This window comes from Bufo gargarizans, chromosome 6, assembly GCF_014858855.1.
Source record: "Bufo gargarizans isolate SCDJY-AF-19 chromosome 6, ASM1485885v1, whole genome shotgun sequence".
NCBI lineage: Eukaryota > Metazoa > Chordata > Amphibia > Anura > Bufonidae > Bufo > Bufo gargarizans.
Window position 1 is genome coordinate 367048478 of NC_058085.1, and position 27447 is coordinate 367075924.

Below are 27447 nucleotides of genomic sequence, written 5' to 3' on the forward strand. Positions count from 1 at the left end.
TAGATGGTAGACAGAGATAGATAGATAGACAAACAGACGGGGTAGATATTGGATGATTAATAGATAGATAGATAGAGAGAGAGAGAGAGAGAGAGAGAGAGATAGATAGATAGATAGATAGATAGATCGATAGATAGAGAGATAAATAGAGAGATAGATAGATAGACAGACACAGTAAATGATAGATACATAGATAGGTATAGATTTTGAATGTGTTAAAATGTTTCTTAAAAATAAGACAAATAAATAAAGTAAAAGTGCAGTTTTTATTCTATTCATAGTGACACCTATTCCACCCCCATGCACATATATGAATCACCCAGTCACTTTGGTGTCCTATGATGTCCCTGGAGGACAGCGTTGCGACTTCTCACTGGCAGGGACTGTACGTCGTCTTAGTATTCTCCTCTGTAGTATAAAAAGGAAATAAAAGTTAATCTAGTAGCATCGGAATAAGGACTCATTCACACGACCGTATGTATTTTGCGGTCCGCAAAAAATGGATCCGCAAAAAATACAGATGACGTCCATGTGCATTCCATATATTGCAGAACGGAACAGCCGGCCCTTAATAGAACAGTCCTATCCTTATCCATAATGCGGACAATAATAGGACATGTTCTATTTTTTTGTAGAACAGAAACACGGATATACGGAAATGGAGTGCACTCAGAGTAACATCCTTTTTTTTTGTGGACCCATTAAAATGAATGGTTCTGCATACGGTCTGCAAAAAAAACGGAACAGACATTGAAAGAAAATACGTTTGTGTGCATGAGCCCTTTGTAGTGTAGTGATAAGTTGGAAAAAATTCTAAGTGGGGTGGAATTAGAAAAAAAAAAAACAATTCTGCCAGTACGTACTATGCGGTAAAATTGTCCTGTTCCCTTTATGCTCTAGGTCACTACTATTACAGCGATACCACATTTATATATTTTGTTCTTGTGTTTTAACACTAAAAAAAATTAACATTTAGAATTTTTTTTCCCTTTGGCGTATTCTGACCCCATAACTTATTATTTTATGCCTATGAGGGCTAATTTTTTGCGAGGCGATCTGTACTGTACATTGATACCATTTTGGTTGCTTATAACTGTTTAATCACTTTATTTATTCAATTTTTTGGGGGGAGGTGAAGTGACAAAACATGTCGAATTGGCGATTTTGATGTTTTTTTTTTTCCTTTACAGCACTATAAATACTTTTATATTTAATAGTATGTTTATTTATTTTTATTATTCACCATATCTTTTATTTAATTTAGGGGTCTGCATAGGACAGAGACATTTGAAGATTCTAGAGGCTGCCGCAAGGAATGAGTGGCTCCCATGATCGCCATTAGCTCAGCGCTTCTGGGTTTTCAGCCTTCAGATTCCGTGGTCACATTTGTCCATGGCACCTGAAGAGTTAAATCTCTGTGATTGGCGTTATCGCCGATCGCAGATATAAGCCAGGCAGTTGGAGGCTATGGTGCTCCCTGCTCTCGTGAACGTGTGCCAAATTTACAACGGGGTCCGCTGTAAATTTACAGTGGGTGGTCGGGAAGGGGTTAAGGAGCCCTCAAAAAGTTTACTTTGGAGATCTGGAAATTAGCTTGTAAAGCTTCTCATCAGTCACATCATCATCTAGTTTAAAAAATCTATTATCATTATACTATTATTATTACTATTATTATTATTATAATATTATTACTATTATTATTATTACTTTGATAGGGAATTTGGGGTAAATAGTCCACATCAGTTATAAAGAAAGTCTCTCGCCCTGGAGGACTTGTTCTGTCCTCCATTACACATAGATCTTATTGATTTGAATGGGAGTGGTGCAATACTTAAATTTACCTGTGGTGGCGCTGCAGGCAAATTGAACACTTACTGCCAGTGCTCCTCACAGATTACAGCTGATCGGTGTGGTCCTACCAGGGGAGGGACTTTCTTCTATGGAATAGGGATTGTCCAAATCTAAGAACGCCTTTAACCTTATAATGGGTTGCCAGGTTTATATCTTACCTGTCTGATAATAGTCATATACTCTGATATTTGCTGGTTTCAAGTCCTTGACCTGGGTCTCTTGCTGAATAGGAATGTAGTAAGTGTTTGATGTATGACCAAGCTTAAGACATAGAAAAAAAAAAAAAAATTATAATAAACCTATAACAATATAACAATTAATAATGTATAATATAATAATGATACAATCAGTATACAAAGAATATAAAATAACTGATCATGAAATGATTCATATAGCTGAGGGTTCCCCAGAGAGCTATGAAGGGAGTGTTCTGTGAAGATAACCATGGGATTATTCTTGCATTGGGACCCCCAGGGGCCAGCATCTGACCCTGGTGATGATTAGAGTTTACTAGTAAATTGAGCATACACAGTTAAGCATCATTCACACGTTCTTGTCCGTGCTAAAATCCGTAAGCAGGTGGTCAGTGATGCATCCTTGAAGCTGTCCTTGAAGAATCCGTGTGTCCGTTTTTTGCTGTCCGTGTTGCATCGGTGTTTCACTGACATTGAACAGCTGAAAAATAATTTTCAAAGCATCTCTTCTTAATGATCCGTGAAACACGGATGCAACACGGATGGCATCCATGTTGTATCCGCGGTTTTCACTGACCCATAGACTTTAATGGACGTGATGGACAAAATAGAGCATGCATCCGTGCTAAAAACACTGACCCACAGACCGTGCTAAAACACTGATGTCTGAATACACACATTAAAATGAATGGGGACGTGTGATGTCCGTGGAAAACTGACGTGTGAATGAGGCTTTGTTCAGTTCATTATGTAATTCTACTAATCACATTAATACATTTTCTCACCATTATGTTTTTTTTTTCTTTACCAATCACCATTAAAGAGAGTCTTTCACCTAATCTGAGCGTTTTAGACCGCTCAGATGAGGTTATAGACTCTTTGACCCTCATTACAATCGTACCTTTCTCTTCTGTGTCCCTCTGTCACCACCAGACATCTGAGAAGCTCTGACAGATGTACTTCAGAACCTCCTGCTTGAGGTTCCTTTTGTTTTGCTTTCGTTTTCTCATCTCGTTAGCCTCTCTCAGCTGTCATGTAGTTGCACTGATTGAATCCCTTTAAATCCCTTCCCATACTGCATCACTTTGCGGTTTATACAACTTCCTGGAGTCTTCTGATGCTAGAAGCTGTTACTACTGCATCCACTAGATAAGTCTGTTTTCTTTATTTCTGTTTGCCTGTGGGCTTGATCCTAGGTGACCCTGACTCCCTCCGTATTAAGTGTAGGGAGCCGGTGGTCGTGTCCCCTCACTATTATAGGGTGTTCAGGTGCATACAGTCGAGGAACGAGGATATGCAATTTTCTACCATTGAGATTTTTGCATAGGCTGAGCAGTAAGGGAGAGAGCTAGGGCTCTTACAGGGCTTACCCTCCTGTTCCTTAGTTTTGGATCAAGTCAGTCGGATCTTCATTTGTGTCTTCTAGTTTTCTGTACACCTTCCGTGACACCCTCGTCCAGATAATGAAAATAACACATTTTTTTAAACGTATGCAAATGATCTTCTGAAGGTGCCCAGGGGCGGCGTTACTGGGTGATGTGCCCAGAATAACACACCTCCAGCCGGCGGACGTCACTAGCGGCACCAGAGGACGGCGGGCTGGGAACTGGCCCGCACCTGCGCACTGCTCTGCTTATTATGGGCAGAGGAACAGCTTTTCATATTGCACATGCGCCGGCCAACTAAAGACAGCCGCCGGCGCATGCGCAATATGAAAGGATGTTCCTCTGCCCATAATGGGCAGAGCAGTGCGCAGGTGCGGGCCAGTTCCCAGCCCGCCTTCTTAAGTCACCTCTAATGCCCGAGGGATGCGCACACTCCTGCTGGAGTAACCTCCTCCTTTTCTAGTGACGCGCCGTTTAGCCACACCTAACATGGTATCACCGGCACGTCAGCGTTAGCCGCGCCCCTACACACGCCCTCTCTGTTCAGGCTGGTGATGCGATTATTATGTCAGCACAATCCACGCCCCAGGGGGGCGGGGCCCGCGCGCATCAGGACGCACTTTTAAATCGTGGATAGCGATACAAGCCGGTTGCCGCCACACGCGTTCAGGGAAGTGCCATACGCTACCCCTTACCTGCAGTTACTAGGACCGAGGGACCCCCATCACTAGGGAATAGGGCCTGTACCTTATCAGCGATAAGCTGCTCAGTAGCCCTGACTAAGTCCCCTCTGTATCCTAGTCCTTTGCTGTAAGACTGTATCCAGTAGCATGGGGACGGTCTGTTGTGACACCAGTCAATAAGGACATACTCCCTCCCATGCTAGCCCCTGATCCCCTGATAAGTCTGGGGCTTTAATCTTGAGAAGAAACGCGTAGGGATCTTGCGCACCGCAGTGAATTGGTCACTGTGTACCCCCAGTTAGGGTTGTCCAGGGAATCCTACACTTTAGGTTTAGCTCCCTGATGTGCGGCCCCTAGCCGGGTCATAGGGCTCTATAGGCCTGGTAGGGTTTTCTAGGGACAGTTCATCTTATCTGGGACCCTGTTCCACAGGTAACACTGGCTTCTGGGACTGCGCCACCATACCCAGATGACCGTCACCCACTGGTAAGACTGTTCCCGTTTATATATATTTTTCTGTGGAACATATACCTGCTTTGGAGTATAGTGCTATCTTTTCCACATGGGCTTTACCATATCAATGTGGTCTCCTATGGTGATTATGTGTATTTGTGTTTGTGACACGTTTGTGGTGTGCACACTTTTTTGATATCATCTAATAAACGTTAAGTCTTAGAATACGCTACCTCCTCCTTCTATACAGTTCCCAGCCCGCTGTCCTCTGATGCCGCTCGTGATGTCCGCCGGCTGGAGGTGTGTTTTTCTGGGCACATCGCCCAGTAACGCCGCCCCTGGGCACCTTCAGAAGATCATTTGCATAAGTTTAAAAAGTGTTATTTTCATTATCTGGATCGTCAAAGAGTCTATAACCTCATCTGAGCGGTCTAAAACGCTCATATTAGGTGAAAGACTCCCTTTAACCCTATAAGGAAGTGTTTTATTTTAGTGTTCAGGACGTAATTGCTTTTATTATTTTTATTCTCAGCCACGACGTTTTTATTTTTTCTGTCTACATAGGTGTTTTTTGCGGGATGAGTTGTGTTTATAAATGGAACTATTTTGGGAAAAATCTAATCGATTGTATGGGACAGCATGAAAAAATAGCATTCTAACAGTTTTTAGGGGGGTTTGTCTTATGGCATTCGTCATATCTATATTCTGCAGGTCAGAGTGATTACAGTGATACCAAATCTATGTAAGATTTTTGTATTTTTGCTATTAAAGCCCAATAACATTTTTATATTTACATCCAATAAGCCATGTGAGAGATTTTATTTTGCAGGAAAAGTTTTGGATGACATTTGAGCGAATTGAAGTTGATGAAGTGGAATTCGATCAGAATTTCAGGAAAACTTGATTCGCACTGAAGCCGAATTTCCTAGCGCTTGATGGTAACGAATCGCAAATTTTCCTAAAATGGCTGGTGCACTTGTTAGGACATGGAGCAAGGAACTCTGGGAACTAGAGATCACCCACAATGCCATGCATGCAGCCAATCAGCAGCCAGCCCTGTGATGTCCCAGCCCTATAAGTAGCCTCAGCCATCTTAGATTCTGCCATTTTCCAGTGTACTTAGTGCAGGGAGAGACGTCAGCAGGCGCTAGGGACAGTGCTAGGAAAGACTTCATTGTGCTAAAAAAAAAACTATTTAGAAGTTCAGGGAAAGATTATTCATAGTGTAGGGAAAGGATAGGGAGGCATCATCTACACTATAGAAGAAGAACAGGATGCAGTACGAGAGGTTACAGCCTGGGTAATAGGAGCGATTCTATTAAACCTTGCTGCACTGACTGGGGATCCAAATTGCTATTAGGGCTGTTTCACACGAGTGAGTCCATTGCCGGAATCACGCTCCGTGTGTGAGTGTGATCCTCTGCTCTGGATTTGCAGGAGCGCACGGCATTATCATGATTTATAATGCTATGTGCCTCTGCTTGACCTTATTTCTACAGAATCATACTGGCAGCTTTATGTCACTATGGTTCTGTGGAAAAAAGGCCATGCAGAGACACATAACATTATAAATCATGATAATGCCGTGTGCTCCTGCAAGTCCAGAGCAGAGGATCACACTCACACACGGAGCATGATTCCCACAATGGACTCGCTCGTGTGAAACAGCCCTTATACTGCTGCTTTTAGTTTTGCACTAGATAATACCTCTGTAATTCCAGGAAACCTTGTTGGTTATTGAGTGCAAGTGCTGTGTTGCAGGGTGTATTTATAGGAAACATACGTACATCAAATTAACCATTCTGCGTTGCATTAAAAAGCCTTTTTTGGAGTGTATAAGTGTAAAAAACAAAGGACATCTTATTTGCCGTTCCCCGGTGCAGTTACATTACTATACAGCCTTTTTTGGGATGTATAAGTGTAAAAAAAAGGACATCTTATTTGCCGCTGTGCAGTGCAGTCATTTTGTACTACAGACTTTTTTGGGGTGTAAAAGTGTAAAAAAAAGTAAATCTTATTTGCCGTTCTGTGGAGCAGTTGCATTGTTATACAACTTTTTTTGGGGTGTATAAGTGTAAAAAAAAGTACGTCTTATTTGCTGTTCTGCGGTGCAGTTACTTTGTACTACAGCCTTTTTTGGGGTGTATAAGTGTTAAAAAAAAAGTATGTATTATTTGCTGTTCTGCGGTGCAGTTACATTGTTATACAGCCTTTTTTGGGGTGTATAAGTGTAAAATAAAGTACGTCTTATTTGCCGTTCTGCGGTGCAGTTACTTTGTGCTACAGCCTTTTTGGGGTGCATAAGTGTAAAAGAAAGTACATCTTATTTGCCGTACTGCAGTGCAGTTACTTTTTACTACAGCCTTTTTTTGGGTGTTTAAGTGTAAAAAAAAGTACATCTAATTTGCTGTTCTGCGGTGCAGTTACATTGTTCTACACCTTTTTTAGGGGTGTATAAGTATTTAAAAGAACATATTATTTGCCATTCTGTGGTGCAGTTACTTTGTACTACGGCCTTTTTTGGGGTGTATAAGTGTAAAAAATTACATCTTATTTGCCGTTCTGCGGTGCAATTACATTGTTATACAGCCTTTTTTGGAGTGTATAATTGTAAAAGTAAGTCTTATTTGCCGTTCTGCGGTGCAGTTACTTTGTACTACAGCCTTTTTTGGGGTGTAAGTATAAAAAAAGTACATCCTATTTGCCGTTCTGCGGTGCAGTTACTTTTTACTGCAGCCTTTTTTTGGGTGTATAAGTGTAAATAAAAGTACATCTAATTTGCCGTTCTGCGGTGCAGTTACATTGTTCTACACCTTTTTTAGGGGTGTATAAGTATTTAAAAGAACATCTTATTTGCCATTCTGTGGTGCAGTTACTTTGTACTACGGCCTTTTTTGGGGTGTATAAGTGTAAAAAATTACATCTTATTTGCCATTCTGCAGTGCAGTTACATTGCTATACAGCCTCTTTTGGGGTGTATAATTGTAAAAGTAAGTAAGTCTTATTTGCCGTTCTGCGGTGCAGTTACTTCGTACTATAGCCTTTTTTGGGGTGTAAGTATAAAAAAAGTACATCCTATTTGCCGTTCTGCGGTGCAGTCATTTTGTTCTACATCCTTTTTTGGGGTGTATAAATGTAAAAAAAAAGTATGTATTATTTGCCGTTTTCCGGTGCAGTTAGATTGTTATACAGCTTATTTTGGGTGTATAAGTGTAAAAAAAAGTACGGATTATTTGCCGTTCTGCTGTGCAGTTACATTGTTATACCATCTTATTTGATGTTCTGTAGTGTAGTTACTTTGTACTACAGCCTTTTTTGGGGTGTATAAGCTTTAAAAAAAGGTACCTATTATTTGCTGTTCTGCGGTGCAGTTACCTTGTACTACAGCCTTTTTAGGGTGTATAAGTGTAAAAAAAGTGCAACTTATTTGCCGTTCTGCGGTGCAGTCATTTTGTACGACAGCCTTTTTTGGGGTGTAAAAGTGTAAAAAAAAAGTAAATCTAATTTGCTGTTCTGCAGTGTAGTTACTTTGTACTACAGCCTTTTTTGGAGTGTATAAGTTTTAAAAAAAGGTACGTATTATTTGCTGTTCTGCGGTGCAGTTACATTGTTATGCAGCCTTTTTTGGGGTGTATAAGTGTAAAAGAAAGTACGTACGTCTTATTTGCCGTTTTGCAGTGCAGTTACTTTGTACTACAGCCTTTTTTGGGTGTATAAGTTTAAAAAAAGTAAATCTTATTTGCCGTTGTGCGGTGCAGTTACTTTGTACTACAGCTTTTTTGGGGTCTATAACTGTAAAAAAAAAGTACATCCTTTTTTCCGTTCTGCGGTGCAGTTACCTTGTACTACAGCCTTTTTAGGGTGTATAAGTGTAAAAAAGTACCATATTTTTTGCCTTATAAGACACCCCCCAATAAAAAAGTGGGGGGAAAATGGCAGTTTGTCTGATACTGATACATCGCCGGCCGCTATGCTGCACAGCACGGCCTGCGATGTATCAGCAGGGAGGGAGAAGGGGCTGGAGGCCGGGAACTGATGTTTCACTCACGGCGGGGCCCAGTGCAGTCACTGTACTCCATTTCACCGGGCCCCTCTAACAGCATTTTTCATATGTAAAGTCCATTTATGTAATCTTCAAGCAGTGGCTCTGCTTTAAACTAGCGCAATCCTCTGTAGTAGTACTCACTAACAAAGCGTCAGGCAGGCCGGCAGCGTAACCTTACTCACTTATTCACGTTCCTGCTTCATTAATGAAATGGGAGGAGCGGGAATGAGTTAGTTACGTTACACTGCCAGCCTGCCTGCCGCTTTGTTAGTGAGTACTACTACAGAGGATTGCGCTAGTTTAAAGCAGAGCCACTGCTTGAAGATTACATGAATGGACTTTACATATGAAAACTGCTGTGAGTGGGGCCTAGTGTAGTCATTGTACTCCATTATACCATTACGCTGCTGGCCGGACCGCTGCTTTGATAGTGAGTACTGTTACAGAAGAAAGCAGAGCCATTGCTGGAGCATTACATAAAAATATTTTACATATAAAGACTGTGAGTGGGTGCCCGGTGGTGTAATGGGGGTCACTATTTACACAGGGACAATATACTGTCACACATATGATACTGTGACCAGCATAAGATCATCTCATTCTGGACACAGTATTATATGTGTCACAGTATATTGTCCCTGTGTGAATAGTGACCCCCATTACATAAGATGCTATATGTGTGTCATCCACACATCCCCCATTAAAGTGTGTCATCCACAGATTCCCCCCAAACAGTGTCATCCATAGATCCCCCATAACGGTGTATCATCTAAAGATCCCCCCCATAACAGTGTTATCCACAGATTCCCCATAATAGTGTCATCCACAGATCCCCCATAACAGGGTTATCCACAGATCTCCCCATAACTGTTTATCATCTACAGATCCCCCATAACGGTGTCATCCACAGATCCCCCACAACAGTGCGTCATCCACAGATCCCCCACAACAGTGTGTCATCCACAGATCACCCACAACAGTGTGTCATCCACAAATCCCCCATAACAGCGTGTCATCCACAGATCCCCCATAACAGGGTGTCATCTGCAGATTCCCCCATAAAAGTGTGTCATCCACAGATCCCCCAATAACAGTGTCATCCACAGACCACCATTAGTTCAAAAGCCACCAAAAGCACACCTTTTGGTTCAAAATATATTTTTTCTTATTTTCCTCCTAAAAAATCTAGGTGCGTCTTATAAAGCAAAAAATACGGTACATCTTATTTGCCTTTCCGCGGTGCAGTTACTTTATACTACAGCCTTATTTGTGGTGTATGTTTTAAAAAAAGTACATCTTATTTGCTATTCTGTGGTGCAATCATTATGTACTACGGCCTTTTTTTGGGTGTATAAGGGTAAAAAAAAGTACGTATTATTTGCCGTTCTGCAGTGCAGTTATTTTGTACCACAGCCTTTTTTGGGGTGTATAAGTGTAAAAGAAAGTACGTCTTATTTGCTGTTCTGCAGTGTAGATACCTTGTTGTAGCTGGCCATCTAAGACCTGTCTAGGTTGCTAATATAGCTTGTGTGTTTATATAGCTAAACCTGCGAATAGCCTTAATACAATTCCTATGTTTATGTGTTAAAGACAAAAGCAGAGTTATTTACTGTGACTTCATGTTTTGGATGTCATATAACTGTTATATTTTGTGTTCACAGAAGAAGAAAAAGATAATATGCCTTTAAGATTCATTTTGTAATGTAAGGTAAACTCAGTGACACAGCAGAAACAACAGAAAGCATAGTGTTAATCTGTTGTTGCTGGGCAGAGGTCTAGACCAATCACATCCAGCTTTCTCACACAGCAAGAGTTTTCACCAATCACAGCCAGCCTCACACACAACCTGTCTGGGAATTCCCCTAGCGGGAGCTGCTAGAGTGATTATTCACCAAAGACAGGAGCTGAAGAGACATTCACTCCACTGAGAGCTGTGTTTTTATGGGCACAAGAGGCCAAAATAGGTATTTGAAACAGTTATTTAACGTTCCTACTGTTAGAATAGTGATTAGAACTGTATACTGAACCAGTTATATGTGTATTTATTTACAGTTCCACCAAATTCAAATTGCCAGCAAATACAATTGCAAATTCAATAGCAAACTACAAATTGCAAGCTACAATTGCAAACTACAAAAGTCACAATCCAAATTCAAATGCCATATTGCAATCCAAATTGCATATAACCATACCAGATCATACTCAACCAATCTGCAAATAGTTACTGCAAACTGCAAACCCAGTTTAACAAGTAGAACTGTTTAATCTCAGATATACCTCTCAGAGAGATAATAAAATGCTTAAATAACTTAAAGTTAGAGTACAGATACTGAAGAGAGAAATAGATCCACCATTTTATGTTGAATGACAAGATTGAACAGTTGAACCACCATCTTATGTATACCGCCAGTTTGTGATATATTTTCAACACGTGTTTTGTACATGGACTATCTGCTGCGGAGGAGGCAGTGTTATATATGAAGAAAAGTTGAAGTTAATAAAGATGTTATTTCAAGCATTTGGTGTGCTCTTTAAACCTACTGTTTCCATAGAACGACCCTAGAGGAATTACAGAGTAATAGATAGTCTGGTTAGATTAAAAGTCAGAGATATCAAAATTCTTCTAATGCCACAGCGCAAAAGGCACTTCATAGTGCTGCGCCTGCCACAGTGGAACAATTGCCCTCAGAGGGTGAAGTGATAGCGCTCCTCCACTTGCACAGTAAAGGGCGCATTAGAGCAGCGGAGCGCCAGCATATACTGCCGCTCAGCAACTGCTCACTGTTTCCTTTAAGACAGACATTTGTTCCAGCAACCTTCAGATCGCAGTATCCTGCTCTTCAGAATAAGGTCAGAGTTTTCCTTTTATTACTTATCGTTGCATATAGGCTTTGGCAAAAAAGAGACTTTTTTTGTGTTAGAAATAAGAGACTTTAAATAAAAACAAAGGACAGTTTGTAGTACACGGACTCTAAAGCATTTAAAGTGAAAGTCATTTATTGCCTGCATTTATCGCTGTTGTATTTAGAGTGAAAGTCATTTATTTCTGCATTTGTCAGTATTGCATTTAAAGTGAAAGGACTCTTAATATTCGTATTGATTGTTATAGCATTTAAAGTAAAATGTCTGAACCTAGTATTACCATGCCACTGTTAGAAGATACAAGGATAGATAGAGTAGAGGGGGAAGAGCAAGGGAACCTGTTTGAGGTAGAAGAGTCTGATGCAGCATTAGTCTTGCCTCAAACAAAAATAGCCCAAACAGATGAACTAAGACGTTCATCACGTGTCAGAAAACCGACCCGAAATATACTGGAATATTTGGAGCAAGAAGCAGCATTAAAAGAAAAAAAAGTTCACCAGAATGTATGAGAAGTGGAAATTATACATTAAAGGCATTCGTGGAAAGTTAAAACAAAAAAGTATAAAGGAACTTGAGTGATATGGTAGAGACGGTAGAAGAATCTAAATCAGAGCTTATGGCAGCATATGTCAACCTGCGGTTACTTACGACACCTTCTCAGGTCATTGTAAGGAACATGGACACATGTACTGTGGTCAATAAAGATTTAGTAAAGCTCATGAGAGAACTATCATCTGCAGTAAACTATGATGAAGTTAAAGCAAGAAGGAGACTGTACAAGGTTTTTATGAGAGACTATGCAAGTTCATTAGGTGGAACCACAATTACAAGTGGGACTTTCTTCGCTAGCAGAAGTGCCGCCCCCATATCAGAGTCCTCAAGTACTTCAGCCAAAAGAAAGGAATTAGCTGAACAACTTGGTGTCAAGAAAGCAGAAATTGAGATGGAAGCTGCTATTGAGGCGCAGCGCCAACGGATAGCTAAAAGGGATGCACAACACCATCAAATGGAAGCTCAAATGGAGGCACAGCGCCATCAAATGGAAGCTGAAATAGAGGCACAGCACCAACAGATGAAAAGTCTGGAAAGGCAGAAAGAAGTTAAGATCATAGAAGCCAGACTCAGAGTACATGAGGAGGATATGAGTCAGAGTAGTCATAGGTTCAAATCTGTACTAAGTGAAGAAACAGACTCCTACTTTCCTTCATATGCCCAGGAGAATGGAAGGAAATCTCCAGCATGTAGTGAAGAAATAAGTTATTATCCTTCCATCCCTGCTCATAGAAACAAAGAGAGGCCTAGTCCAGTGTTAGGAAAAAAGTGTGTGAATTTACCCTCTATCGCTACTAAAAAAGATGAAGAAAAGGACCCATCTAATTCAGAAGTAAGTGAGAAAATAGAACCGGATGATTCTATTCCTAGATGCCATGGCAATGCTCAGGAGAGTGTTACAACCATTGTCTAAGCAAGACCATAGAGAACAATAGACTTCCCGTTCCGGAACCCACTGTATTTTCTGGAGACGTACTGAAGTTCATAGAGTGAAAGACAAGTTTTGAAATGATCATTGAGCATCTTTGCTTCAGTCCAGTTGACAAGTTATTCTACCTTTAGAGATATGTTGGTGGAGAAGCAAAGGAAGTTCTTGAAGGTAACTTCTATAGAGAAGACGAAGAAGCCTATAAGCAAGCTTGGGAAACATTTTATGCAAGATATGGTCATCCCTTCTTAGTACAAAGAGCCTTTAGACAGAAACTGAATAACTGGCCTAAAATAGGTCCTAAAGAACACTTCAGACTCCAAAAGTATGGTGAATTCCTGCAAGCATGCAGCAATGCAATCCCACATGTGCAAGGACTGAAAGTACTGAACGACTATCTAGAAAACCACAGGATGCTAACTCAGCTACCCGAAGAAGTGGCTTCTAGATGGAATCACTATGTGACTAAACAGTTAGATCTAAGTAAGAACTTACCAAGTTTTAAAAAGTTCTCTGAGTTTGTCAATAAGGAAGCACGGATATCATGTAATCAAGTAACATCATCTTACGTCTTAAAATCCTTAGAATAAAGGCCTGCAAGAGAGATAAGACGTGCAAGAGCAACTAGCTTTGCAACCAACACAGCAGCTAAAGGTCCAGATACCTACGAGAGCAAGTTCAAAGTCACTACTGGGATCAGTATAGAGACAGAACTGACAAATATTCAGACTACCTTCAAGTGTATGTTTTGTGGCGAGAACCACTCCATACATAAGTGCCAACTATTGAAGGCAAAGTCCCCTGAAGAAAAGAAAAATTTTGTGCTGGATAACCAACTGTGTTTTGGATGCCTAAGAAAAGGCCATGTTACTAAGGAGTGTAAGAAAAAGGTCACATGCAGGGTTTGCAAAGGACGCCATCCTACACCACTACATGAAGAACGTCCAAAGAAAGATAAATCCTCAATACCTAAAGATACTGAGGAAGGAAATAAAGTATCGGTATTCTCTTGCAGAGTAAGGGATGCAGGAACAAAACAGATCATCATAAAGTAAACAGAGATCATAAAGTAAATATGCAGGAACAAAACAATCACCAGATACCTAAAATTAACAGGCAACCTGTGGCCAGCAGGCTGCCTGTATTTATAGTGGGGAGTGAGGGTCATGTGACGTGGCCAGCGTCACATGACCGACAGACAGACAAATCGAGCACCATGTGATCAGCTCGGTGCTCAAGGCAGACCTAACAGCAGGGAGCCTCCCAGCTAGCAAAGCTGCCCTGGGAACGAGGCCAAACACAGATCCTTGCTCCCGAAGCTTAGCAGCAGGTCTGCGGCTGATGGGAGACCGAGTGCGCCTTTGGCGCCCCGTGACACTTGCCCTAGCAAGATTGAAATGGGAAGAGATCCCAAATTCAAGCAGGATTATTTGAAATTCATGGAAGGCATCCTCGAAGAAGGACATGCAGAGAAAGTTAATAACCAACCTAAAGAAGGAGAAGTGTGGTACAGATGTAGCAGGGTTAAATTTCTTAACTCATCGCGTTAACTTGAGACAAAAGCCATTGAAAAGCAATTGAAGGTGTTTGCTTAACTCATTAAGTTTAGATAACACGTCTCATAAATCATGGGTGTTAACTCTACTACATCCGTACATCCCACATCAAGGTGTTTACCACTCAAAGAAACCAGATAAGATAAGAGAAGTATTTGATTGCTCAGCAAAGTACAATGGTGTTGCATTGAATGATCATCTAAAGGGACCAGATCTTACAAACGCTCTGCCTGGAGTACTCTGTAGATTTAAAAAGTATCCCGTAGCGGTCATGTGTGACATTGAAAAGATGTTCCACCAGTTTCATGTAAAAAATAAAGATAGAGACTTCCTGAGGTTTCTATGGTGGGAGCATGGAGATACAGATACAGAGCCAGCAGAATACAGAATGAAAGTACACTTGTTTAGAGCAGCATAATCTCCAGGTTGCGCCAATTATGGTATGAAGTACCTAGCTAATCAGAATGAAAAGTATTGCCCATCAGCAGCAAATTTTCTGAAGAAAAACTTTTATGTAGATGATTGTCTCATAAGTCTAGAGTCTACAGAATCTGCAATCAAACTAGTAAAAGAAAGCCAAGAGTTATGTGCAAAAGGAAACCTGCGCCTTTACAAATTCATCTCAAACAACAGAGAGGTACTAAAATCCATCAGTGACTCTGAACGTGCAGCAAAAATGAAGAATGTAGATCTCAATTATGATCATCTTGCAGTTCAGAACGTACTTGGATTGGGATGGAATGTAGAGAACGACAAATTCTTCTTTGAAGTATCTATTGAAGAGAAGGTTGCAACTAGACGAACCATTCTTTCCACTGCGGCTTCTATATTTGATCCATTGGGATTCTTGGCCCCAGTAATCCTCAGAGCAAAAGAAATACTGCAAGAATTATTCAGACAGAAGTTGGGATGGGATGAGACCAAACCTGAAAATTTGAGGCCAAGGTGGGAGAGTTGGATAAGAGACTTGCAAAACTTGAGAGAAGTTTGAATACCCAGATGTTTTGTACCTCATGATTTCAGAAAGTACATGAAAATAGAACTTTACCACTTTTCAGATGCCAGTAGTTATAGATATGGTCAGTGCTCCTACAGCAGAGTAATAGAAAAAGAAAAGATACACTGTGCCCTGGTTATGGGGAAGGCCAGAGTTGCACCTACCAGTATTCAGACAGTACCAAGACTTGAACTGACCGCAGCTGTTGTTTCAGCATCAGTAAGCAAGTTTCTGAGAGAAGAACTGGAATTAAAAATAGATGAAGAATATTTTTGGACAGACTCACAAGTTGTCCTACATAAACAATAAAGCTCGAAGATTTCATATCTTTGTCGCCAACAGAGTTGAGAAAATTCGGTAAAATAACAAATCTAGAACATTGGCATCACATTGGCACAAAGCATAACCCAGCAGATCATGCTTCAAGAGGCCGGAATGTAACACAATTGAAAAATTCAAACTGGTTCATCGATCCAGAGTTCCTTTAGGAAAAAGAAATCACGCCCAGTAAAGGTTACACAGAATAGTCTATGGGTGATCCAGAAGTAAAAGTTGTACAAACATTGAGCACTGCTGCCAAGTGTCAAGATGACATACTTGAAAGACTAGCCAGATGTTCAAAATGGAATACAGTCATAAATGTAGTAGCTCGAATTCAACGTTTTGCAAAGGGAATCAGAAAGAAGGAATTGTTGAATGTAGAAGAAAGAATAAAAGCTGAAGAAACAGTCATAAGACTCATTCAACAGAGATTCTACAGTGAAGAGTTGAAGAGACTTAGTCAAGAACCTAAAAGGCTTCCAAACAACCACCCATTGTACAAGCTTAATCTCGTTCTGCAGGATGGTATACTGAAGGTGGGAGGGAGACTGGAAAATGCATCGTTACCTAGCAGAGTAAAGCATCCAGCAAACTACCCAAAAACTCTACCTTCACAAGATTGATTATTGATCACTACCACAACATATTCTTGCATCAAGGAAGAAGCTTTACTGGATTGTGAAATGAAGCAAAGTTATAGCAAAGTATATAAGTAAATGTGTAGTCTGCAGAAAGGCACGTAGACCTACAGAAGAACAAAGAATGGCAGATTTACCGGCAGATCGTGTAAACCCATCACCACCATTTCTTTATAGCGGAATGGATTGTTTTGGCTAATTCATCACCAAACAAAACCGCAAGGAGTACAAGAGATATGGACTAATATTTACATGTCTGAGCTCCAGAGCAATTCACCTGGAAATGTTAGAGGATATGTCAACTGTTGCATTCATTAACGCCTTAAGATGTTTCATAGCCATTAGAGGTACCGTCAGAGAGCTTAGATCTGACCAAGGATCAAATCTTGTTGGAGCAAAGAATGAATTGAAGAAAGCTCTAAAAGAGATCGATAAATAAAAAGTAACTATTTGTTAGAGAAACAGTATGATTTTCATATGAATGCTCCACATGCAAGCCATACAGGAGGAGTTTGGGAAAGACAAATCAGAACTGTGAGAAATGTGTTAAGTTCAGTGTTGAAAAAGAACGCCGGAAGAATAGATGATGCTTCACTTAGGACCCTATTCTATGAACTAATGTCTATTGTTAACAGTCGTCCACTAACAGTTAATAACATCAACAATCCAACAAGTTTGGACCCTTTAACTCCCAACCATCTACTTCACCTTAAGTCGGATTACATACAGCCACCGCCTAGCAAGTTCGCCAAAGAGGATTTATATGCTAAAAGGAGATGGCAAAAAGTTCAATATCTATCAGAACAGTTTTGGAATAGATGAGGAAAGAGTACTTAGCCAATCTTATGCTAAGAAGTAAATGGCAAACACCCAGAAGAAATGTCCAAGTTGGTGAAATAGTGTTAGTGAAAGAAGAAGATTTACCTAGAAGTCAGTGGAAATTGGCCAAAGTTCGAGAAGTTAAAAAGGATGAAGACAAACTAGTAAGAAAAGTGTTGTTACAAATAGGAGAATCAAAACTTGACAAAAAAGGAAAACGTCCACTCAAGTTGGAACGTCCTATACAGAAGTTGGTTGTTTTACTTGAGAGTAATAAAAGAAACTTGGAAGTTGAGAACCTGATGGGAAATTCCTCAAATTCATGTTCAAGTCCTACCACTAAGAACATAGAATTATAGGAAATTTTGGTGGGAGTGTAGCTGGCCAGCTAAGACCTGTCCTAGGTTGCTAATATAGCTTGTGTGCTAATATAGCTAAACCTGCTAATAGCCCTAATACAGTTCCCATGTTTATGTGTTAAAGACAAAAGCAGAGTTATTTACTGTGACTTCATGTTTTGGATGTCATATAACTGTTATATTTTGTGTTCACAGAAGCAGAAAAAGATAATATGCCTTTAAGATTCATTTTGTAATGTAAGGTAAGCTCAGTGACACAGCAGAAACAACAGAAAGCATAGTGTTAATCTGTTGTTGCTGGGCAGAGGTCTAGACCAATCACAGCCAGCTTCTCACACAGCAAGAGTTTTCACCAATCACAGCCAGCCTCACACACAGCCTGTCTGGGAAGTCCCCAAGCGGGAGCTGCTAGAATTATTATTCACCAAAGACAGGAGCCGAAGAGACATTCACTCCACTGAGAGCTGTGTTTTTATGGGCACAAGAGGCCAAAATAGGTATTTAAAACGGTTATTTAAAGTTCCTACTGTTAGAATAGTGATTAGAACTGTATACTGAACCAGTTATATCTGTGTGTTTACTTACAGTTCCACCAAATTCAAATTGCCAGCAAATACAATTGCAAATTCAATTGCAAACTACAAATTGCAAGCTACAATTGCAAACTACAAAAGTCACAATCCAAATTAAAATTCCATATTGCAATCCAAATTGCATACAACCATACTAGATCATACCCAACCAATCTGCAAATAGTTACTGCAAACTCCAAACCCAGTTTAGCCAGTAGAACTGTTACCTCTCTCACATATACCTCTCAGAGAGATCATAAAGTGCTTAAGTAACTTAAAGTGAGAGCACAGATACTGAAGAGAGAAATATATTAACCATTTTATGTTGAATGACAAGATTGAACAGTTGTACCACCATCTTATGCATACCGCCAGTTTGTGATATCTTTTCAACATGTGTTTTGTACATGGACTATCTGCTGCAGAGGCGGCAGTGTTATATATGAAGAAAAGTTGAAGTTAATAAAGAAGTTATTTCAAGCATTTGGTGTGCTCTTTAAACCTACTGTTTCCATAGAACGGCGCTAGAGGAATTACAGAGTAATAGATAGTCAGAGATATCAAAATTCGTCTAATGCCACAGCGCAAAAGGCACTTCATAGTGCTGCACCTGCCACACTTGTACTACAGCCTTTTTTGGGGTGTATAAGTGTAAAAAAAAGTACCATATTTTGAGAAGAAACACAAGAAAAAAAATATTTTGACCCAAATGGTGTGCTTTTGGTGGGTTTTGAACTAATGGTCTGTGGATGACACTATTATGGGGAATCTGTGGGTGACACACTGTTATGGATCTGTGGAGGACACACTGTTATGAGGGATCTGTGGATGGCACTGTTATGGGGGGTATCTGTGGATGGCACTGTTATGGGGGGGATCTGTGGATGGCATTGTTACGAGGGGGATCTGTGGATGGCACTGTTATAGGGGATCTGTGGATGGCACTGTTATGGGAGATCTGTGGATGGCACTGTTATGGGGGATCTGTGGATGGCACTGTTATGGGCTGTGAGGAATATGGATTAATATTTACTGTTAGCCATGTCCTCCCCCCCCCCCATTTGCTGACAGATAGCAGAGGTAGGGAACTCCACAGGAGGTCCCTGCTTCAAAGCCCCAGCCCTGATTGTAATTTGATGCACCTCTTGGCATGTTCAGTGTACATACAAAATGGGTTTCCACCCCCCCCCCAGCCATCTGAGTGTCAGTTGGCAAGAGCAGAGGCCCCCAGGGGGTCCAGGCTTCAAGAAGAAGGTCACACCTCAGTGCACCAGTTTGGAGCCAACTGAATCTTGCAGGAAAAACCCCAGCATGGGGTATCCGCCCTTGCCCAGGATCAATGAGACCTCCCAGACATGTTGGCACCTACCTTTCATAAGGAATTATGAATCGCCTGGCCATCGCAGGCGCAAACAGATACATATTTGTGTCCCGGTGGCCACGAGGTACGTTCCCATGGTCTTTGTTTACTGGGACAAGGTCGGGGTAGGGAGATACCCATATCTCCCCATAGAAACCACATAACAGTACCAGGTTTGGGCTCTACTTGTAGCCGGAACCCAGGCAGGTCCATTAGTCCCAGAACCATCTCCTTGTGACCCTCTGGTCTGGAGCTATGAACCCTAAAGGGTTTTGTGGGTCATTTGCTGCCAGCCCAAAAGAGGGGGAGTGGACCCCTCCCTGAGGCAGGGAGGGGAGGGGCCGGCTACAGGTTAAAAGTCTGGTGCCAGCAAGTAGGCGGGTCTTTCTCTGAAGAGGGGTCACATCCTACACATGTGTTTAGAGGGACCCAGGAAATAGCTGAGCTCACGGCCCTTCATGTGGACTCCAGCAAAGAACATCTCAAAGGAACTTTCATCATACTTGGTAACTGACTTTTACACTGCTTAACCCTGTTGTAACCATATAACCTGGCTCTGTAACCTCAGACCACTGTATATATTGTCTGTGTATATTGTGTTATATGTAGTGTGCTCTTACAGCGATTAAATCTATAATTTAATCTTGTGCTATCTTGTATCTCGATCACAAATCCCCACGTCCGTGTTTTGGCCTAGTTATAAGCTACCGCGGGTTGGTTTATGACACTATATAATCCCGTTAGCGGACCGGGCTTATATCAAACGAGAACTGGTGGCAGTTACCCGAGCTGAGGGCGTGCTATTTTCACTGCGGCAGTGAAAAGGCTCTCTCAGCTTGTTGCCTCTCTGTGCCCGCGTGGACAGGAGGTGTGTGTGTAAACTATACCAGCCTGACCTTACGTGCTCCTCTGGAGGGCGTAACTTCACGTTTTTGGTGGCCCCGTGACCATACCAGGTCTCGTGAGCTCGACGTAGTTGACGTCGAGCGGGCACGAGGTGTGGTATTCATCACATGGGGGATCTGTGAATGGCACTGTTATGGGGGCATCTGTGGATGACACATATTTAGCATCTTTTGCTATATATGTGTCATCCACAGATATCCCCCATAACAGTGTCCCTGTGTGCAGTAAATAGTGACCCTAATACAAGTGGGGGCCGGCAACTAGTGTTAAAATTGCTGCGAGGCCCGGTGCAGTCACTGTACTCTAATATACCAGCCCCGCACACACCAGTATTCAGATGTAAACTGTAGGCAATTGATATGTTAGGCTAGTTTCACACTCATGTTTTGTGCAGATCCGTCATGGACGGATCCGTTCAGATAATACGACCGTCTGCATCCGTTCAGAATGGATCCGCTTGTATTATCTTTAACATAGCAAAGACAGATCCGTCTTAAACACCATTAAAAGTCAATGGAGGACGGATCTATTTTCTATTGTACCAGATTGTGTCAGTGAAAACGGATCCGTCCCCATTGACTTACACTGTGTGCCAGAACGGATCCGTTTGCAAGCAGCGTTTTGGTGTCCGTCTCCAAAGTGGAATGGAGACTGAAATGATGCAAACTGATGCATTCTGAGCGGATCCTTTTCTATTCAGAATGCATTAGAATACAAACTGGTCCGTTTTGGACCACTTGTGAGAGCCCTGAACAGATCTCACAAATGGAAAGCCAAAACGCGAGTATGAAAGTAGACTTAACTGTAGGAAATCCATATTTAAACTACAAGGTAGCACAATCCGCGTACCTTAGTACTCACTATTGAACGCCCGTACTTGCAGGCAGGCTGGCCGTCACTTACTTCCTCACGGCGCATGCTCCGCCCACTTTATTAATGAAGCAGGCGGAGCTTGCGCCGCAAGGAAGTAACTGACCGGCCAGTCTGCCTGCAAGTACGGCGTTCAATAGTGAGTACTAAAATACGTGGATTGTGCAACCTTGTAGTTTAAATATGGATTGCCTACAGTTAACATATCAATTGCCTACAGTTTATATCTGAATACTTGTGTGTGCTCGGGCCCGGTGTAAGAGTACAGTGACTGCACCAGGCCCCGCCGCGAATTGCCTCCAGCCCCTCCTGCCTCCCCGCTGATACATCGCAGGCTGCGATGTAAAAATTGCAGTATTCGCCTCATAAGACGAAAAAAAGTGAGGGGGGGAAAAAGTGCGTCTTATGGGGCGAACAATATAGTAAAACTTATTTGACGTTCTGCGGTACAGTCATTTTTTACTGCATCCTTTTCTGGGGTGTAGAGGTGTAAAAAAAAGTACATCTTATTTGCTGTTCTGTGGTGCAGTTACTTTGTACTACAGCATTTTTTGGGGTGTATAAGTGTAAAAAAAAGTACATCTTATTTGCCATTCTGCGGTGCAGTTACTTTTTGTACTACAGCTTTTCTTGGGGTATATAAGTGTAAAAAAAAGTACATCTTATTTGCCATTCTGCGGTGCAGTTACATTGTACTACAGATTTTCTTGGGGTGTATAAGTGTAAAAAAAAAGTACATCTTATTTGCCGTTCTACTGTGCACTTACTTTGTACTTCAGCCTTTTTTAGGGTGTATAAGTGTAGAAAAGTATATCTTATTTGCCGTTCTGCGGTGCAGTTAAATTGTTCTACAGCTTTTTTTGAGGTGTATAAGTGTTACAAAAGGGCATCCTATTTGCCGTTCTGCGGTGCAGTTACTTTGTACTACAGACTTTTTGCGGGTGTATAATTGTAAAAACAGTACATCTTATTTGCCTTTCTGCGGTGCAGTTACATTATACTACAGCCTTTAGTTACATTGTACTACAGCCTTTTTTGGGGTGTATAAGTGTAAAAAAAAGTGCATCTTATTTGCTGTTCTGCGGTGCACTTACTTTGTACTACAGCCTTTTGTGGGGTGTAAAAGTGTAAAAGTAGTACAGCTTATTTGCCGTTCTACCGTGCAGTTACTTTGTACTACAGCCTTTTTTGTGGTGTATAAGCGTAATAAAATTACATCTTATTTGCCGTTCTGCGGTGCAGTTACATTGTTCTACAGCTTTTTTTGGGGTGTATAAGTGTTACAAAAGTGCATCCTATTTGCTGTTCTGCGGTGCAGTTACTTTGTACTACAGCTTTTTTTGGGGTGTATAAGTGTTACAAAAGTGCATCCTATTTGCCATTCTGCTGTGCACTTACTTTGTACTACAGACTTTTTGGGGGTGTATAATTGTAAAAACAGTACATCTTATTTGCCATTCTGCGGTGCAGTTACATTGTACTACAGCCTTTTTTGGGGTGTATAAGTAAAAAAAAAAGTACAACTTTTTTGCCATTCTGCAGTGCAGTCATTTTGTATTACAGCCTTTTTTGGGGTGTATAAGTGTAAAAGAAAGTACATCATATTTGAGGTTTTGCAGTGCAGTTGCTTTGTACTACAGCTTTTTTTGTGGTGTATAAGTGTAAAAAAAAGTACATCTTATTTGCCGTTCTGCGGTGCAGTTACTTTTTGTACTATAGCTTTTCTTGGGGTGTATAAGTGTAAAAAAAGTACATCTTATTTGCCGTTCTGCGTGCAGTCACATTGTACTACAGCCTTTTTTGGGGTGAATAAGTGTAAAAAAAAAGTACGTCTTATTTGCCGTTCTGCATTGCAGTTACTTTGTACTACAGTCTTTTTTGGAGTGTACAAGTGTAAAAAAAAGTACGTATTTGCCATTCTGTGGTGCAGTTACTTTGTACTACAGCCTTTTTTGTGGTGTATAAGTGTAAAAAAAGTACATCTTATTTGCCATTCTGCGGTTCAGTTACATTGTTTTACAGCTTTTTTGGGGGTGTATAAGTGTAAAAAAAAGTACATCTTATTTGCTGTTCTGCGGAGCAGTAACATTGTTATACAAGTTTATTGGGATGTATAAGTGTAAAAAAAGGACATCTTATTTGCCATTCTGCTGTGCAATAACTTTGTACTAATGCCTTTTTTGGGGTGTATAAGTGTAAAAAAAAGACATCTTATTTGCCGTTCTGCGGTGCAGTTACATTGTACTACAGCCTTTTTTGGGGTGTAAAAGTGTAAAAATAGTACAGTTTATTTGCCGTTCTGCCGTGCAATTACTTTGTACTACAGCCTTTTTTGTGGTGTATAAGTGTAACAAAAGTACATCTTATTTGCCGTTCTGTGGTGCAGTTATGTTGTACTACAGCATTTTTTGTGGTGCATTAGTGAAAAAAACAAGTACGTTTTATTTGCCGCTCTGCGCTGAAGTTACATTGTTCTACAGCTTTCTTGGGGTGTATTAATTCCTTTTAATTTAATTATTTTATCTAACAGTATGTCAGACAGATAAGTGAAAGGTTCCTTTAAAGGGGACGGGCAGTGGCAAAAATGTTTCTGTCGCAGGCAGCAGAAGAAGGGGGGGTGGCATTAAGAGTCGCAGCGATAGGCCTGAGCTCCCGTTGTCTTCTAGTGGTCATGTCTTGACCAGCAACCCAGCGGTGCTTGAATGGTTGCCTCAGTCTTCTACGTCATTGCAACAGACATCAGACACCCCCAGCCAAGAGTCGATGGGTTCTTCAGACACAACGCTTACTTGGCATGGCCCAGGAGCAGTCCCTTTGCCCTCACCTGTCCTCAACCTGCCTTTGTCCTTTTGTTACCTCTGTTAGAGAACTATTATATGCCCTAGGCTTTGCTCCACTGTTCAGCGAGCTACCACCCAGAACAGTCAGCAGCTACTACCCAGCCAAGATCTGGAGGAGAGATTCACTGGTTTCTCCGGTAGGCGGCAAGTAGTGATGATTATAGTCGCGTGGGAGCTGATGTTGCAAGCGGTCAGGCTCCTGGCCCTAAGACCATTTAGGGGGACATCAGTAACGTGCAGACAGTAGCGGACAATGATGAAGCTGATTGCACTTGGGAGCTGGGTGAAGAAGGGGGTGACAGCTTGCGCGTGAGGCAGCGGCTGGGCCAGCAAGGTGGTGGCGTGGCCGGGAGTCAGCAAGGTAGCAGCAGTGGGAGGTCAGGAGCCAAACATGCTCGGGTAGACCACCTGCTTCGCAGGAGACTACCTGCCCGGGAAGTAGCAGTGCAGCCGTTCAAGGAGGCAGCGGTAGCAGGCAGTCAGTATGGAGTGTTAGCCATACTCGGCGGTGTGGCAATTTTTTGGTACGCCACCGGAGGAGGTGAACATGGCCATTTGCCAAATTTGTGGGCAGAAGGTGAAGCGTGGGCATGGTGCCAATGTTGGCACTAACGCGGTGCGTCAACACATGCAGCATCAACATAAAGTGGCCTGGGAGAACCGTGGCTCTGATGTGGTGATCCAACCTGCTGCAGCAACCGCTGCATCACCCAGTGGCACGCAGCCGATTTGAGACAGTCAAGGCTCCACCACCTCAGCCGAAGGGAGCTGTCTGTCCTTCCCATCATCTGCTGGTCCTGATGCTCCTCCTACTCCTCATCAGTCCTACCATCAGCAATCGATCAACGAAGCGATTGCCAAGAGACAACAGTATGCATGCACTCATCCAATGGAACACAAGCTGAACGTGCTCCTGGCAAAGTTGCTGGTGCTGCAGTCCTTCCCATTCCAAGTGGTGGACTCTGCACCCTTCAAAGAACTGATAGCTTGTGCCGAGACGAGGAGGAGAGTCCCAAATAGTCATTTATTTGCTAAAAAGGCAGTACCAGCCCTGCATACATATGTTGAACAGAAGGTGGGCCAGTCCTTGAGCTTGTCGGTGTGTGTAAAAGTGCACGGCAGCGCCGACGTGTGGAGCTTGAACAACAGTCAAGGACAATATATGTCCACTGGGTAAATGTGGTTCCTGCCCAGCCACACCAGCAACTTGGCCAGGTCACACCACTTCAGCCTCCATGTTCTCTGGCCATTGGTCCTCTGACAATGTCCACCTCTGCCTCCTCATCCTCCACCATGTCCTCAGCCTCCACTGCAGGGACAATTCACAGTGCCCCACCAGCATACCACATGTGCAGGGCACGGCGGTGTCATGCTGTTCTGCACCTAGTTTGCCTGGGTGAACGGAGTCACACAGGGGAGGAACTGCTCTGCATCCTTCATCAAGAAATCAAATCCTGGCTTTCTCCTCGACAGCTCAAAATCAGACTTATGGTGACATACAATGGGAAGAACATGGTGTCGGCGCTGCGTTAAGTTCACGTGCTCAATCTGGTTGGAAGGCGGCTCCTGAAGTCTTTCGCCCATCTGCAAGTCATACTGAAAATGGCCAGGAAACTTTGCATGCACTTCAGCCACTTGTATACAGCAAAGTTCACCCTCCTTGAGCTGCAGCAGCAGAACGGCATCCCCAACATAGGCTGATATGCAACGTTTTCACCGTTGGAATTCCACCTTCCATATGTTGGACCGATTATTTGAACAGAGAAAGTCCATAAACGATTTATTGATGATACAGGCGGACAGAGGTACTCCCCTGTGTAGAGAAGGCCATGTTATTTGACAGTCGCCAGGACTATGGGATAAACAACATCATTCCATTGATTCATGTCCTGGAACAGATGCTGCTATATCTGGCTGCCCAGGGGACAGAAGACGTGGCGACTACATCTCACGGCCACATGAGCCCTGTGGGGGCTGAACTAGATGAGGAGGACATTTGAACACAAGCAATGTGTAGAGAAATGGGTGTTTTTATCTACACAGGTGACAGGAATGGAGGAGCAGGAGCAGCCAGAGGAGTTACAGGGCAATGAGGAAGAGGAGGCAGAGGACCCAGACACACCTTGGCAGTATGCAGTGGAGATGGAGGCAGGGAGTCCTTCCTAGTCACTTGCGCAAATGGCCTGATGAATGCTCACTTGCTTGCGTAGTATGAGACAGTGACAGGTCTCACGCAGGTTAGAGGCAAGGAAGGGGTGGATAGTTCGGTCCACACCCCTATTCCACCACAGGTGAGACCAGCTGGAGGTAATCAGGCTGGCACAAAGCACCTCCCAGGGTGTCAGCAAGGGGGGAGTGTGTTGCCTGTGGACAGAGGCCTGGAGGCTCTGTGTGGTCCAAGCCAGGAGGGCTGAGAGACCACTATTCCCCATGTGTGCTGAGACACTGGACTGGAGACAGTGGGCGTACTGTGCTCTGTACAGCCAGGAGGCTGTGGGACATTGGCTGAGAAAGCCGCTTGTGTTCACAGGGTGTGAACAAGAACTTAGGTGAGTCAGGAAACTCTGTGTTAGTTAGAGCCTAGCCGGGCAAGTGTTTATTATTTTATGTGGATGTCACATGTGTTAGGTGAAGCTGCGACTTCATGATAACCTGTATTGGTTAAATGCACGGTTTGGACCTAAAACCTGTTGTCCTAAAGTCGTATCTGTGAGACTGACCCCTAAATAAGAGGCGATCCCTTACAGTAGTGACAGCCGAATTGTCACCGTTCGCCAGAGGGATATTACTGGCTCTCCACCATGTTAGACCCTCGCTAATGGTCCAAAATGGGATCCTTTTTTTACACCCACTGACAGGGAGGACAAACTGAACTACTATCGAGACATCATATGTAGTCAGTTGGCCCCTGCCTATGTGCGCCATCACCCATCCTCAAGCAGGTCTGCCCGGGGGGAAGTCTGCGCTCATGTTCCACTGCCATGGCTACTGGGGGGGACAGGAGCAGTACCAGCTCCATCAGCAGCAACTTAAGTCTAGAGTCGCTGATGAGCAGTTTTCTTCACCCACCTACTGAAGAAACTACTTACCAGCAGCAGCAGCTAGACATAGAGCAGAACCTGATCCAGCAGGTTGTGGCATACTTGCACCCTGCCACCCCACATCAAAGATCCCCTGGACTACTGGGCAGCGAAACTCGATTTGTGGCCGCAACTGGCTGAGTTTGCACTAGACAAGCTTTCCTGCCCGGCCAGCA

At 42.5% G+C, this 27447-nt stretch overlaps 1 protein-coding gene across 1 annotated transcript in view; it reads right to left on the minus strand.

Annotated features, from left to right (window-relative positions):
• Window positions 1–247: 247 nt before the first annotated feature.
• Window positions 248–27447, minus strand: part of LOC122942241 (alpha-2-macroglobulin-like protein 1) — a 236408-nt gene continuing 209208 nt past the window's right edge. The window contains exons 34-35 of the mRNA XM_044299744.1: window positions 2010–2112; window positions 248–408 (exon numbers count right to left, since the gene is read on the minus strand). Coding sequence (XP_044155679.1) covers window positions 371–408; window positions 2010–2112 — 141 coding nt within the window. The 3' untranslated portion in view covers window positions 248–370. The remainder of the gene's footprint in view (window positions 409–2009; window positions 2113–27447) is intronic.